At 23.3% G+C, this 12,182-nt stretch overlaps 6 protein-coding genes across 6 annotated transcripts; 2 read left to right on the top strand and 4 right to left on the bottom strand.

Moving 5' to 3' along the window:
* Nucleotides 1-259: 259 nt before the first annotated feature.
* Nucleotides 260-2,947, top strand: DICPUDRAFT_152618 (uncharacterized protein; the record flags this gene model as incomplete). Its single annotated transcript, XM_003288351.1, has 4 exons — nt 260-553; nt 625-1,036; nt 1,096-1,940; nt 2,009-2,947. The coding sequence occupies 4 exons, from the start codon at nt 260-262 to the stop codon at nt 2,945-2,947; spliced, it is 2,490 nt and encodes an 829-aa protein (XP_003288399.1).
* Nucleotides 2,948-3,487: 540 nt separating this feature from the next.
* Nucleotides 3,488-3,961, bottom strand: DICPUDRAFT_33962 (uncharacterized protein; the record flags this gene model as incomplete). The annotated part of the gene is made up of 1 exon (XM_003288337.1): nt 3,488-3,961. The coding sequence occupies one exon, from the start codon at nt 3,959-3,961 to the stop codon at nt 3,488-3,490; it is 474 nt and encodes a 157-aa protein (XP_003288385.1).
* A 634-nt stretch (nt 3,962-4,595) lies between these two features.
* Nucleotides 4,596-4,868, bottom strand: DICPUDRAFT_33997 (uncharacterized protein; the record flags this gene model as incomplete). Its single annotated transcript, XM_003288336.1, has 1 exon — nt 4,596-4,868. The coding sequence occupies one exon, from the start codon at nt 4,866-4,868 to the stop codon at nt 4,596-4,598; it is 273 nt and encodes a 90-aa protein (XP_003288384.1).
* A 175-nt stretch (nt 4,869-5,043) lies between these two features.
* Nucleotides 5,044-6,600, bottom strand: DICPUDRAFT_33968 (uncharacterized protein; the record flags this gene model as incomplete). Its single annotated transcript, XM_003288335.1, has 3 exons — nt 5,044-5,324; nt 5,693-5,886; nt 5,963-6,600. 3 exons carry the CDS (start codon nt 6,598-6,600, stop codon nt 5,044-5,046), a joined length of 1,113 nt encoding a protein of 370 aa, XP_003288383.1.
* Nucleotides 6,601-6,860: 260 nt separating this feature from the next.
* DICPUDRAFT_33983 (uncharacterized protein) lies at nt 6,861-8,322 on the bottom strand (the record flags this gene model as incomplete). The annotated part of the gene is made up of 2 exons (XM_003288334.1): nt 6,861-7,996; nt 8,160-8,322. The coding sequence occupies 2 exons, from the start codon at nt 8,320-8,322 to the stop codon at nt 6,861-6,863; spliced, it is 1,299 nt and encodes a 432-aa protein (XP_003288382.1).
* Nucleotides 8,323-8,895: 573 nt separating this feature from the next.
* Nucleotides 8,896-11,088, top strand: DICPUDRAFT_79191 (uncharacterized protein; the record flags this gene model as incomplete). Its single annotated transcript, XM_003288350.1, has 4 exons — nt 8,896-9,633; nt 9,703-9,822; nt 9,918-9,959; nt 10,750-11,088. The coding sequence occupies 4 exons, from the start codon at nt 8,896-8,898 to the stop codon at nt 11,086-11,088; spliced, it is 1,239 nt and encodes a 412-aa protein (XP_003288398.1).
* Nucleotides 11,089-12,182: the final 1,094 nt, after the last annotated feature.

Here is a 12,182-nt window from a genome sequence, read left to right as displayed (position 1 = left end):
ATTTACAAAAATAATTAATAATAATAATAATATTATAAATAAAGGTTTCATATTGATATTTTATTTATCAAATTAATTATGGTTATAGAAAAAAAAAAAAAATAATAAAAAAATTAAAAAAAAAAAATTTTCAAAATATTTTATTTTTTCATTTTTTTTTTTATATTTTTTAAATTTTCATTTTTTTTTTTTTTTTTTGCTTTTTTTTTTTTTTTATTCTCGTTTGATCATCATGTAATAGATATATTTAAAAAAAGAAATGTTTTCATTTTCTAAACAAAATGATGGTAATAATGGGTTTAATACAAACATCTTTCCAAATATAACAGTATCACCCTTTAATACAGTTAATAATACATTTGAAACTACCCCAATGGAAATCACCACCACCTCTTCTTCAACAAATTCATCCAATAACAAAACATCAAAGAGTTCAAAATTTTGCAATTTTAAATGGTCACCAACAGGTGATCAATTATTATTATTCAAACCAAATATTAAAGGTAGTAAAATAAAATATCAAGTCAATAATACATTATCATCAACAAGAAAGGTATGTATTAGATTTAATACAACAATTATTATTATTAGAATAAATACATATTAACCAAATAAATACTTTAGTTTTTAAATGATTTATATACACATTTTGAATCAACACAAAGAATTGCTAATAGTCAAGTTGTACCGGATGATAGACTTAGAGAAATATCACACCTTAGTAAAACATATTTATCAGTAATTTTATCAACTATCTCACAAATGGTTAAAGCCTGTAAAACAGGTTCATATATTGACAATGAAGATTCATACATTAATTGTGACCCAAATGATAAAGAATTAATGGATATAAATAGAGAAAGAGTCGAAAATATATTAAAAAGTGGAAGCTCAAATACTCTTGTTGTATTCTGTGGTAGTTCTGACTCAATTTACCCCTTATTATGTTCACAAATATCAAACAAATTAAAACCCAAATGTATATTAATCGCAAGAGAAACAAATCAACCAACTCAACAAAAACAAGATATTATAAGTAGGTACTATAATTTATAATTAATAAATTAGTTTAATAAAACTAACAATTATTATTAGATACTATAAAAAGACAAACGGAAATTAGAATTTTATCAAAAGAAGAATATTCAAATAGATATAACTATATTGCAGAAAATTTTGGAAATCAAGACAGTATTGAATCAGCAGATGTAGATGACGTTTATTTTAAATATATTGAAGAGATTGAGTTTTTATATCTTGCATCAACTGTTTGGAAAGTCGCAAGTTTATTTTATTTCAACATAAGCTCAAGTATGATTTCACCAAATCAATTATTAGATTGTATAGATAACGAAAGAAAAGAATTAATGGACACCTACGAGGGTATTATGAATAAAAGAATTGAAACATCAGATCCAGTTTGTTTTGATCACATGGCTAAACTTTTAGTATGTGGTTGTATCGATCAGGTTATTTCAATTTTGGGTTTAATGAGCAAGGCTCCACGTAGTGCATCACAAATTACATCAACTGCCAGAAAATCACCAATTAATTTATTAGTCGATATTCTCACCCAAATTCCATTAAAAAAGAAACAATCAAACTTTAATCCAAATGAAACTTTATTGCAATGGAAGAAATGGAGCACCGATTCCAAAAGACAATTAACACAATATATTGATAGTGGCAGTTCAAGTAAAAATCAAATCGATGAAAATCTTTTACCAATTATTAAAATTCTTTTAGGTGATCAAGAAACAATTAGATATTATTGTAAGAATAGTTTCCTCCAATTAGTCATTTCAAATTTACTCTATGTAGAATACGTAACTTCAACCAGTGCTCTTCGTTCACTTTTCACCCAATGCTATGAAATTATACAAGAACCAAGCGAAATTGAAAAAATATTTTTATCATTTGCAACTAAAGAAATAAATTATGTAAGTATTTTATTTTTAATATTTTAAACCCAATAACTGTGATCCTAACATTTTATATTTACATTTAGCCATTAAAAACCATTTCAAAATACTTCCCAACTTGGTTATCAACTCATTTAAGTGATTTATTATACCATCATCCATATTTTATGAGAAAGAGTCCAAGTGAACCATCAGAATTAACAAAAGTAAGAGAACATTTATTATCGGAGCATGGTCAATCATTAGCTTCAGATCCAGCATTACTCCAAGTTGGATGCAACTACTTAAAATATGTCGAAAATGGTCAATTTATGATTGATGAATTTATTTCAAGACAACCAATCCAATATGAAAAAAATGCATTAAAAATGATAGATAATTGGGTAACTTCACAAGAAACTAAAAATTCAATTTACAAAATGCTTTCAGTTAAAGATTTCCAAAGACAAAGATATGCATCAGCTTTATCATGGTTAATTTTAACAAATGACAGCTCACGTATAACACAACTTTCAAATTATCTTTTAGAGAATCAATTAAATTCAGATTTCTTAAATGATCTCCAATCAATTTTAGAAAAGAATTTACAAATTAACACTAATAGAGATAATAATAATAACAATGGTAGTGAAGCTTCCACATTCGATATATCAAGCAACAATGAATTAATATTTTTAATTAAATATAGAGAATTAATTAATTTATGGAAAGAAAGATCATTTAAAGAATACTCTAGCTTATTATGTCAAATGTTTAAAGATAAAATTATTCCAAAGAATTTCTGGCTTCGTTTATTACTTGATTGTATACCATTATTCGAAAGTAATAAGAATGTTTATTTCAACTATCAAGATACCCTTTTCTTACAAACTTGTCTCGAAGAAATTATACAATCCCATTTATTCGATCAATATTCACAATCTATTTCAAACCAAGATATTCAAATTCTTCGTGTCTCTTTAGCAAGAAATTTAGCAAAATCTATTATGGTTTCTACCAGCACAAATAATTTATCACTATTTTAAAATAACTAAATTTAGTTATATAAAAAAAATAAAATTTAAAATTAAAATTTAATCTTTTTATTTATCTTTTTTTTTTATTTTCAATATTAAGATATTAAAACAATACTAATAATATATAAAATCTGTGTAAAAAAAGAACATAAACATCATATAATAAAAATAAAAGAAAAGATTATTTAAACTAAATAATATGGTTATGGTCCCAAAAAAACATTTTTTTGGGTTTTAGTTTTTATTTTTAAATTAATTATTATATTATTTATCGGCTTCTTCCTCTTGCTTTTGTTCTGGTTCACTTTCCATTTTAGCAACTTTTCTAAACTCTTTTATTTTTGTTTTTGGACATTGCATTGTATTCCAACTTATAGGTATCATAGTACTACCTGAAACAGATTGTGCAAAAACAACACCTAATTCATTTTTAGCAGTTGATAAATAATATGATCTTGAATCACCTAATGAAATCTATAGATTGTTATTTTAATAATTAATTATGTTAATGAATGTGAGTATTATAAATAAAAAATATTTGATAATTATTTATAAAATATTTGATATATTTACAATTTGAGCTAAAACAATATCGCCTGGTCTGAATGATTTATAAATTTCTACTTTATCAATCTCAGTAGCACGAACATCTTGAATTCTAATAATTCCATTAAAAGTTTCTTTTAAAGCTTTGGTACCAACACAAAGAATTGCAACACTTGCTAACTTTGGATTAATACGAAGTACTTGGACAGTAACTATACTGCCTATTTCTGGTACAACTGATGGTTCTTTTTCTTTTAAAACTACAATAAAATCTCTATCATCGCTATTATTTACATTACTATTATTACTATTATTAATTTCTTCTGATGTTGGTTTATTTAAATTTTTTTTGATTATATGCTGAAATCCTAAAACAGATGAATATATATAACCTTTATGTGTATATGTTCCTTCTGATGATATATATTCGCTATCTTTTGCTAATCTTTGTCCTGGTGTTATAACATTTGATGTCATGATTGATTTTAATAATTATTTATAAATAAACGAAATACTCGTTAAAAAAAAAAATTAAAAAAAGTAAATGTAAAAAAAATTAAAAAATTAAAAAAAATTAAATTTAAAAAAAAAAAAAAAAAAAAAAACACAAATAAATATGATCAATCCACATTTTATTTCTTTTAAATATGATATACATTTTATTTATTTTAAACCTTTGGTTTGAATTATTATTATTCGATTTTAATTAATTTAATTTTTTGTTCATAAAAAATAGTTATAATTTGATGCAGCGGATTCCTATTTTTCTTGAATAATACGATCCAAAATAACTTCAAATTCTTGACGATTGAACCTATTGTTATTTTGGGGATTCTCTTTATTATGGGTATTCTCTTTATTTCGAGACTTTTCTCTTATATATTTTTGAGTAATGAGTTCAACTTTTCTTTTTTTTTTATTAAGTTCAAATAAATCTTTAGGTCTGTCTTGATGTCCCTCTTCATCAATATTTGATACTTTATATCTAATATCCTTACCTGTATAAGTTTTATTTGATTGAAACATTTTTCCTGGCTATATAGTTGAAAATTAGTAAAAGTAACAATAGATTTCTTGTTTTATATTTTATTTTATTTTATTTTATTTTATTTTATTTTATTTTATTTACTCTAAACAACTCTGAAAATAATTCTGTTTTCTCTGACATTGATGATAGTTTTAAATATAAATTATTTGATTTTCTAATAAGTGTGTCTATATCTTCATGGTTAATTTCTTTATTATTTAATAAATATTTGTTTATATCAAAAGCTTCTTTTAAATTGTATCTAATTTTTGGTTGTAGTACTTCAGGAAATTTATAAAACAATCTTGAAAAATTTCTATATAGTTTTATAGAGTCTATAATTCTATTTGGATCCATTTTATGTATTTATCGTTTTTATTTATTTATATATGCAATTATAAAAAAAAAAATTAAAAAAAAATAAAAAATAAAAAAATTAAAAAATAAAATAAAAAAAAAAAAAATGAAAAAAATAAAATTGGATTAAAAAGGAATTAATATAATTATTTGATTATTTAATATATTTTATTGTTTAAAGATTTCTTTTATTTGGTGGATAATATTCCATACCAATGATATCAAAAATTTCTTTTTCGCTATTGACCAAAATTGGAGTTTCGTTTTTGACGCCCTTTGATAATTTATTTATTGAATATTCTGATAAGGTAAAACCCTGTTTTAATGCTATACCTCTCATTTGTCTATTAAATTCATCGCTACCAGTGTTGTGAAGTAATCCAAAATAATAAGATTCGTATGGAATTAATTTAAAATCAATTCTTCTTGCAATATGTTGTTCTGAAATTTCAGTTGCTGTGGTTGTGGTGGTAGTTGTTTTTGATTTTGGTTTTGATTTTGGTTGGGGTTTTTCTACCTTTTTTTTTTTTAAATTATTAGAACTCTTTTTTACATTTTTTGAATTATCTTCAGGCTCGGTTGCTGAGCTGTCATCTTCTTCATCTTCCTCTTCGTCTGTGCTAAAATCTTCTTCGCTGTAGTCAACACTAGAATTATATTCATCTATAGTAGTTCCTCCATCACAATCTTCATCGTCACTATCACTTTCTACTTTTTTATTGTTTTTAATATCTACACTATCTATTTTAATATTTTCTGGCTATGGAATAATGAAATAAGAAAAATAATTAAAATAATAAATAATAAATAATAAATAATTAAACATACTAATTTACAAACACCCATATATTTAAGAGGACCTAAACTTAAATCGTCAATTAATATATGTTTCTTTTTTAATGATTCTACTAGTTTTTCAATGATATTAAATGTTTTCTTTTTATCCTTCATTTCCAATGTAAAATTGGGATGGCTTATCAAAATATCTATATCTCCACTTGACTCTAAACCTCTACGACTTTAAGAAATAATAAATTAGTAACTATATTTATTTATTTATTTATTTATTTATACATAAAAATAACTATACTTACTAACTACCACAAACCTGCGAAATAATATTTGGATCAATTGAAAACAAACTATTACTAACTAGCTTTTCAAATACCTCTATTTCTTTTCTTGGTACCCTTTGTTCAAATTCACTAAAGTATTTTAAGCCAATTTGTTGATGATGGGTCAGTGTGTTTTTGATTTTCTTTAAGTCATCAATAGTTTTGATACCCTCCTCTACTAAGGACTTTGCTTTTTGTGGACCAATACCGGTAACTCTAGATAATTGATTTATTGCGGTTAAAGTTTCATCTTGGTTTTGACTTTTTAATTTCTTTAAATCACCTGTTTTTAAGATTTCATCTATTTTTTTTGCAATTTTTGCACCTACACCATCTAGCTTTTGAGCCTCCAAACCACTTTTAATTTCGTGTGGGTATGCTTTAATTGAAAGAACTGCTTTTCTATACGCTGTAAATCTGTGTACCTGTCCCTTATTCTTTTCGAAAACACTTAATTCTGTTAAAATATCTGTTAATTGTTTATTTTTATTATCGTTTGATGTCACCGATACTTTGATTAATGGAGTATTTGTTTTTAATTTTTTCTTTTTTATATCATCTTCACTACTGCTATCATCACTACTACTATTATCTTTATCTTTTCTTTTTCCTGCCATTATTACTATTAAGAATATTTATTTATAACTATATATTTTTCAAACAAAAATTTTTTTTTTAAAATTTATAAATAAATGAAAAAAAAAAAATTGAAAAAATAAAATAAAAATTTTGGGGTAATATCTTTTTTTTTTTTTTCTTGGTATATATTGTTTATATGAATAAATTGATTTGGTTTGTGTTTTGCTATTTTTATTATTTTGGGTTTTTTATTTATTTTCTTTTCTTTTTTTTTTATTAATTTATTAATAAAATTTTTTTAATTTTTATAAAAAACTAAACTATAAAACATGTAAAAATATTTTTTGATTTTTTCTTCAAAAATTTCGGATGGTAAACGAACATTGAGTAAAAGACCTTTGGTACGTTTGACGACAGCACATTGAATGATGACTTTACATTTCTTATCGATTTCTGGGTCACGACCGTCCATATTAATTCTAAGAGCACGATATTTATCGAGACGAGAATTTTCTTCATTTATAATTCTAGCACCTTGAACAGAGGTAGTGTAAAAGGATAAAAGGATCTCTTTGTATTTTTCTAATGGAATTGCTACACCTAAATCTTCCATGGTGATGTTGAATACTGGATAGTGTGGGTATTCTTTGTCGATGAAAATCATTGAAGTGGTGTTTGAGGAACGATTATCTAATTCGAATGATTTTGGAAGATTAACATAATATCTAAAGATAAAGTTGTAGAAACGATCATAGATTGGTGATACTAAATGTGAAGTTTCAATTTTGCTATCGGCAACTATACGTTTGAAAATTGGTTCCCATGATGATGATGTTTCTTCATCTTCTTTTGGGAATGAGAAGTCAATGGTGAATAAACAGTTGTGTTTACTATTGGTATAAATTAAGTGGGTTCTATTGTTTTGGTGTTTCTTATCAGTTGTTGTTTCATCTCCTTTTTGGGTGAGTGATTCAAATTCAACTTTTAATTGAAGATCATTAGCTTGGTCTTTATATTCTTGAACTTGTTTGTTTCCTTCCTTTTCTTTTTTGGAAGTCTTCCATGCCTTTGGTGTCCAATATTGGTAGTATACTGTTTCATTATTGACGTTTTTGACTGTTGAAGTAAAAGCTTCAAATTGAGCATATTTATAACCTTTTGGTGTAAATTGTTTAAAGGATTCGCAACATTGATCGAGATAATGTATTCTACTCTTAAAGTTTTTGAAGGATGATGTATAAGAGACAATATAAACAGAGCTATCTTTGATAAAGAAACATTGTTTGTTCTTAATTCTTTGTTCTGGTGCATAGTATTGTAAAAAGTCACCTTTATATTTGCCAATAGTGCATGAACCTGTTTCAATGTCTTGTGCATTAATTGATTGAATTTGTTGAATTGAAACTTCTAATAATTGTTGTTGTGTCATTTTAACTCCTGGTTCAAGTCCTATATATAATAATTATTAATAATTTATTATTTAATGTAAAAAAAAAAAAAAAAAAAAATAAAAAATAAAACAACAATAAATAAAGATGTAAATATAATTAGTATTTGCTTTTTTATTTTAAATATTTATTTTAATTAAAATACAAACCATCTAAATTTTGAATTGTAATATTAATGCTGCATGATTGTTCATTAGTTGGATCTTCTACAAATGAAGCCAAAAACATTGCTGCATGTTCTTTAACTGCCCATTTTGATGGATAATCAACTGAAAAACCATATTGAATTGATGTATATGTTTTAAATTTCATTTTATTTCTTTTCAAAAAAAAATAATATAATTAAAAAAAAAATAATAAAAAGTTTTAAAAAAAAATTTTATTTTTTTTTTAATTTTTGAAAAAAAAATTTTTATAAAATTTTATGCAATATAAAAAAAAAAAAAAAAAAACGAAAACAACAGATAATTATTTTTTTTATTTTTTTTTATTTTTTTTTATTTTTTTTTATTTTTTATTTTCCATATTAAAGTTTTTATATTTAGTTAATAATAAACCCACATTTATTTGTTTTTACCATTGTTCTTTAAAACAAAAAAAAAATTTCTTATAAAAATGGTTAATATTAAATAAATTTATTTTTTATTATTTATTTATTTTAAATTTTATATTTAAGTACATCTCTTTTTTTGTTATTCGATTTAATAATTATTATAATAATTTTGTTGAAATTACCACAATCTAAAATTCCCCTCCTTTTTTTTTTTTTTTATTTTTGAAATTTTTAAAATTAAAATTTTTTTTTTTTTTTTTTATTTAAAAATTTCTTTACTGTATAGCTCTAACAAACACATATAAAATAATAATAATTTATAAATAAGTAGAATGGAAGATGAGGAGTTTATAATAAAAACACCAATAAATAAAAATAAAAGAAGGAATGTGGTTTTAGATGATGAGGATGACAATATAAATATAAGTATAAATAATATTGGTGATATAGATTTAGATGTTGAAGATATTAAAACACCTTCACCAAAATTTACAAGAAATAGATTAAAAAAAAAAGTTTTAGTTTCACCTTCAACCAAAAGTAATAATAGTAGTACAAATAATAGCCCTGAAAATAATAATAAACATATTATCTCGCCATTATCACCATTGTCACCAAAAGTCAGAAAGGTTTTACAACAAAAAACGGCATCTCCCAAAAAGAAATCACCAATCAAAACACCAAACAAACAAGAAGAGGAAGAAGATTATAACTTTATGAATAATGATGAAGAGATATCACAATATAATAATTATGAATTTGAAAATAACATTGATCAACAAGAAGAACAAGAACAAGAACAAGAAGAGTATTATAATGATGAGGAGGAAATGAAAGAAAATATGGGTACTTTAACATATAGCCCATCATCATCAAATAAATCAATCGACGATAATGATACTTCACCATCAAAACCAACTGTAAATAAAAAAAGCGCACAAGTGAAAATTACAAATAGAAAAACAGTTTCTAGAACTATCAAAGATAGGGACGTACTTGCTACCAATGGCATTAGAAAGCTTTATAAGAATTTAAAGAGCTCTAAATTTTCAGCAAAGCATTCGAATAAAGTAAGTAGAAAATATGATTTACATAGTAGGCTACAGTTGTATTATTAACCATTATTTTTACTATAACAGACAAATTTAGAATTGTTTTTTGGAATATATAGTAAATGGTCAAAAGAAATTAATCCAGCGATTTCAATAGAGGATTCAATTGTTAAAATAGAGGTGTTGGGAAAATCCAAGTTGGTTAAGGTAATATAGTTTTATATATTTAATTATTTAAAATACGATACTAATTTAAAAAATTATTTAATATTTATACTTTTTTTTAAAAAAAAAAAAAACAGAACCATATTGAAGATATTAAACATGGAGTATATGACAAAGATGTAAGTTATTGTTATAATAAAATAGTTATTTTTTAATAATTTGTTGCCTGTTTATTGACAATCAAAGAATAGAACACTTGTTTTGAAATCTATATTGTTCATATAGTAGCACCTCACGTGGATTTTTTGTTGTCAGTTTTTTTTTTTTTTGTGTTCATAATAACTGTTATCTATAGATATTTTGGTGTTGTATTTGTTAACAAACCACATTCAATTATTTGTGTTCTGATTTTATTATAAAAAAAAACGTTTTTTTTTTTTTTTTTTTTTTTTTGTTAAATTCGGGTGTTATCTGTGAGATTAATGTTACAATTTTTAATCTCCTCGTTTCCCACCCAAGATTAAAAAAAGATTCAATCTTTTGGTTTTTTTTTTTATAATTTGGAAACACCAGCATTATCTATGACCTTTTTTTATTTTTTTTTTTTTGTTAACACAGCGTTTATTCAAAATAACTTAAACAAAATAAAAAAAAAAGGAGAGTGGATTGGTTAGTGCTGGTTCAAGAATTAAAAAATTAAAAGATCAAGAGAAAGAATCTTTCAACTTATCTCCTAAACCTATTTTGAAAAGATACAAAAATAGGACAGATACGGATAAGACATTTTAATATAAGTGTTTTATTTTTTACACACAAGTTTTTTTTTTTTTTCTTTTATAGATTTTATTATTTTAATTTTTTTTTTTTTTGTATATTATTTTTACAACACTACCCATTTAGGTGACGTGTTTTTTAATCAATATAGCGTTAAATTATTGTTACTAACCATTAATTTTTAAATACCCCCAGGTCGAAGATACAAACAATTTCATTAATATGGATGATGATGTCAATTCGATTTCATCATCTAAATCTCCATTAAAAAATAATAATAATAATAATAGTAAAACTAATAGTGTAAATATCAACAATAATAATATTGGTAAATTTAATAATATTGTAACAACCACAACCACAAAACCATCTTATCAAAACCCATTCTCCTTCTTTAACAATTCTTCATCAGTGTCATCACAAACAATAAATACTTCTTTTACTACTACTGCAATAAAAACTACAACCTCTAAAACTATTTCCAGACCTTTATTAAAAGTTTCTCTTCCTACCAGACCAACTATTAAAAAATAAAATAATTTTTAATAATAAAAATAATCAAGAGTAAAAAAAATAAAGACACATAATTTAAAAAAAAAAAAAAAAAAAAAAGTTAAATATTATTATTATAATATATAATTATTTTAATACTGTTTTGCACAGTAAATAAAAGATTAAATAGATTAATTTTTTTTTTTTAATGGAATTTGATAATAGATTCAAAAGATTTTTTTTTTATATCATAGTTAAATCATCATATCATCATTTAGAAATATTTTTGGTAACTGTTGGTCTAAAGTGGTAGTTTACTGATATAATTGGTGCAAAATGTGGTATTTTTGGATTGTTTAAATAGTATTTTTTTTATTATTTTAAAATGTGTTTTCATATGAGTTGTTAAATATTTGGATTTAAAAAAAAAAGGTAGAAATGGTGGTAAATAAAAAAAAAAATTAATAATATTCTATTTGGAATTACTTGAAAATTATTTAACAATTAATAATAAATGTAGATTAATTAATATTTAATGGATTCTTTAAAAATGCAAATAAAAAAACTACCTTAATCTCTTCTAATTGCTTTAAATCTTTTTTTCAAAATTAACAAGTGCTCCGTATCTTATGTTGGTGCAAAAACAATAGCCACCTTCATCTTTTTATAGATAACAGAAATAAAAAAAAAAATTAGTGCAATAATGATTTTTCAATATTTATTAAAAAAATTATTTAAAAAGAATAAAAGAATTGTGTGTTTTTAGGTGGGGTGTGTGATTTTAAAAATAATTTTATCTGCATTGTAGGTGGGGGTGTGTGAATATGTTTTTAATTTGCAGCATTTACAAATAAAACAAAAAATAGTGTTGAATCTGGATCTATGTTTTTATAAAAATGATGTAATAGTATTTTAAGTACTATCTAGGTTCTCAAATAAATTTTTTTTTTATTTTTTTCAGGAACAATTAAAAACTACAAAAATTACATAAATGGAAATATTAATTATTTATACTAATTTAAAAAAATAATATAATATAGAAACAATAATAAAAATTTTTTAATTTTTTTCTAATTGTTTGATTTCATTTTGGTAGGTTTTTTAGGATTTGGGTTAATATCTTGTAGGGAGTGATC

Source organism: Dictyostelium purpureum, assembly GCF_000190715.1.
Source record: "Dictyostelium purpureum unplaced genomic scaffold DICPUscaffold_132, whole genome shotgun sequence".
NCBI classification, from domain to species: domain Eukaryota; phylum Evosea; class Eumycetozoa; order Dictyosteliales; family Dictyosteliaceae; genus Dictyostelium; species Dictyostelium purpureum.
The sequence above is the reverse complement of the archived record's forward strand: the minus strand, read 5'-3'. Positions and strand labels throughout refer to the sequence as shown.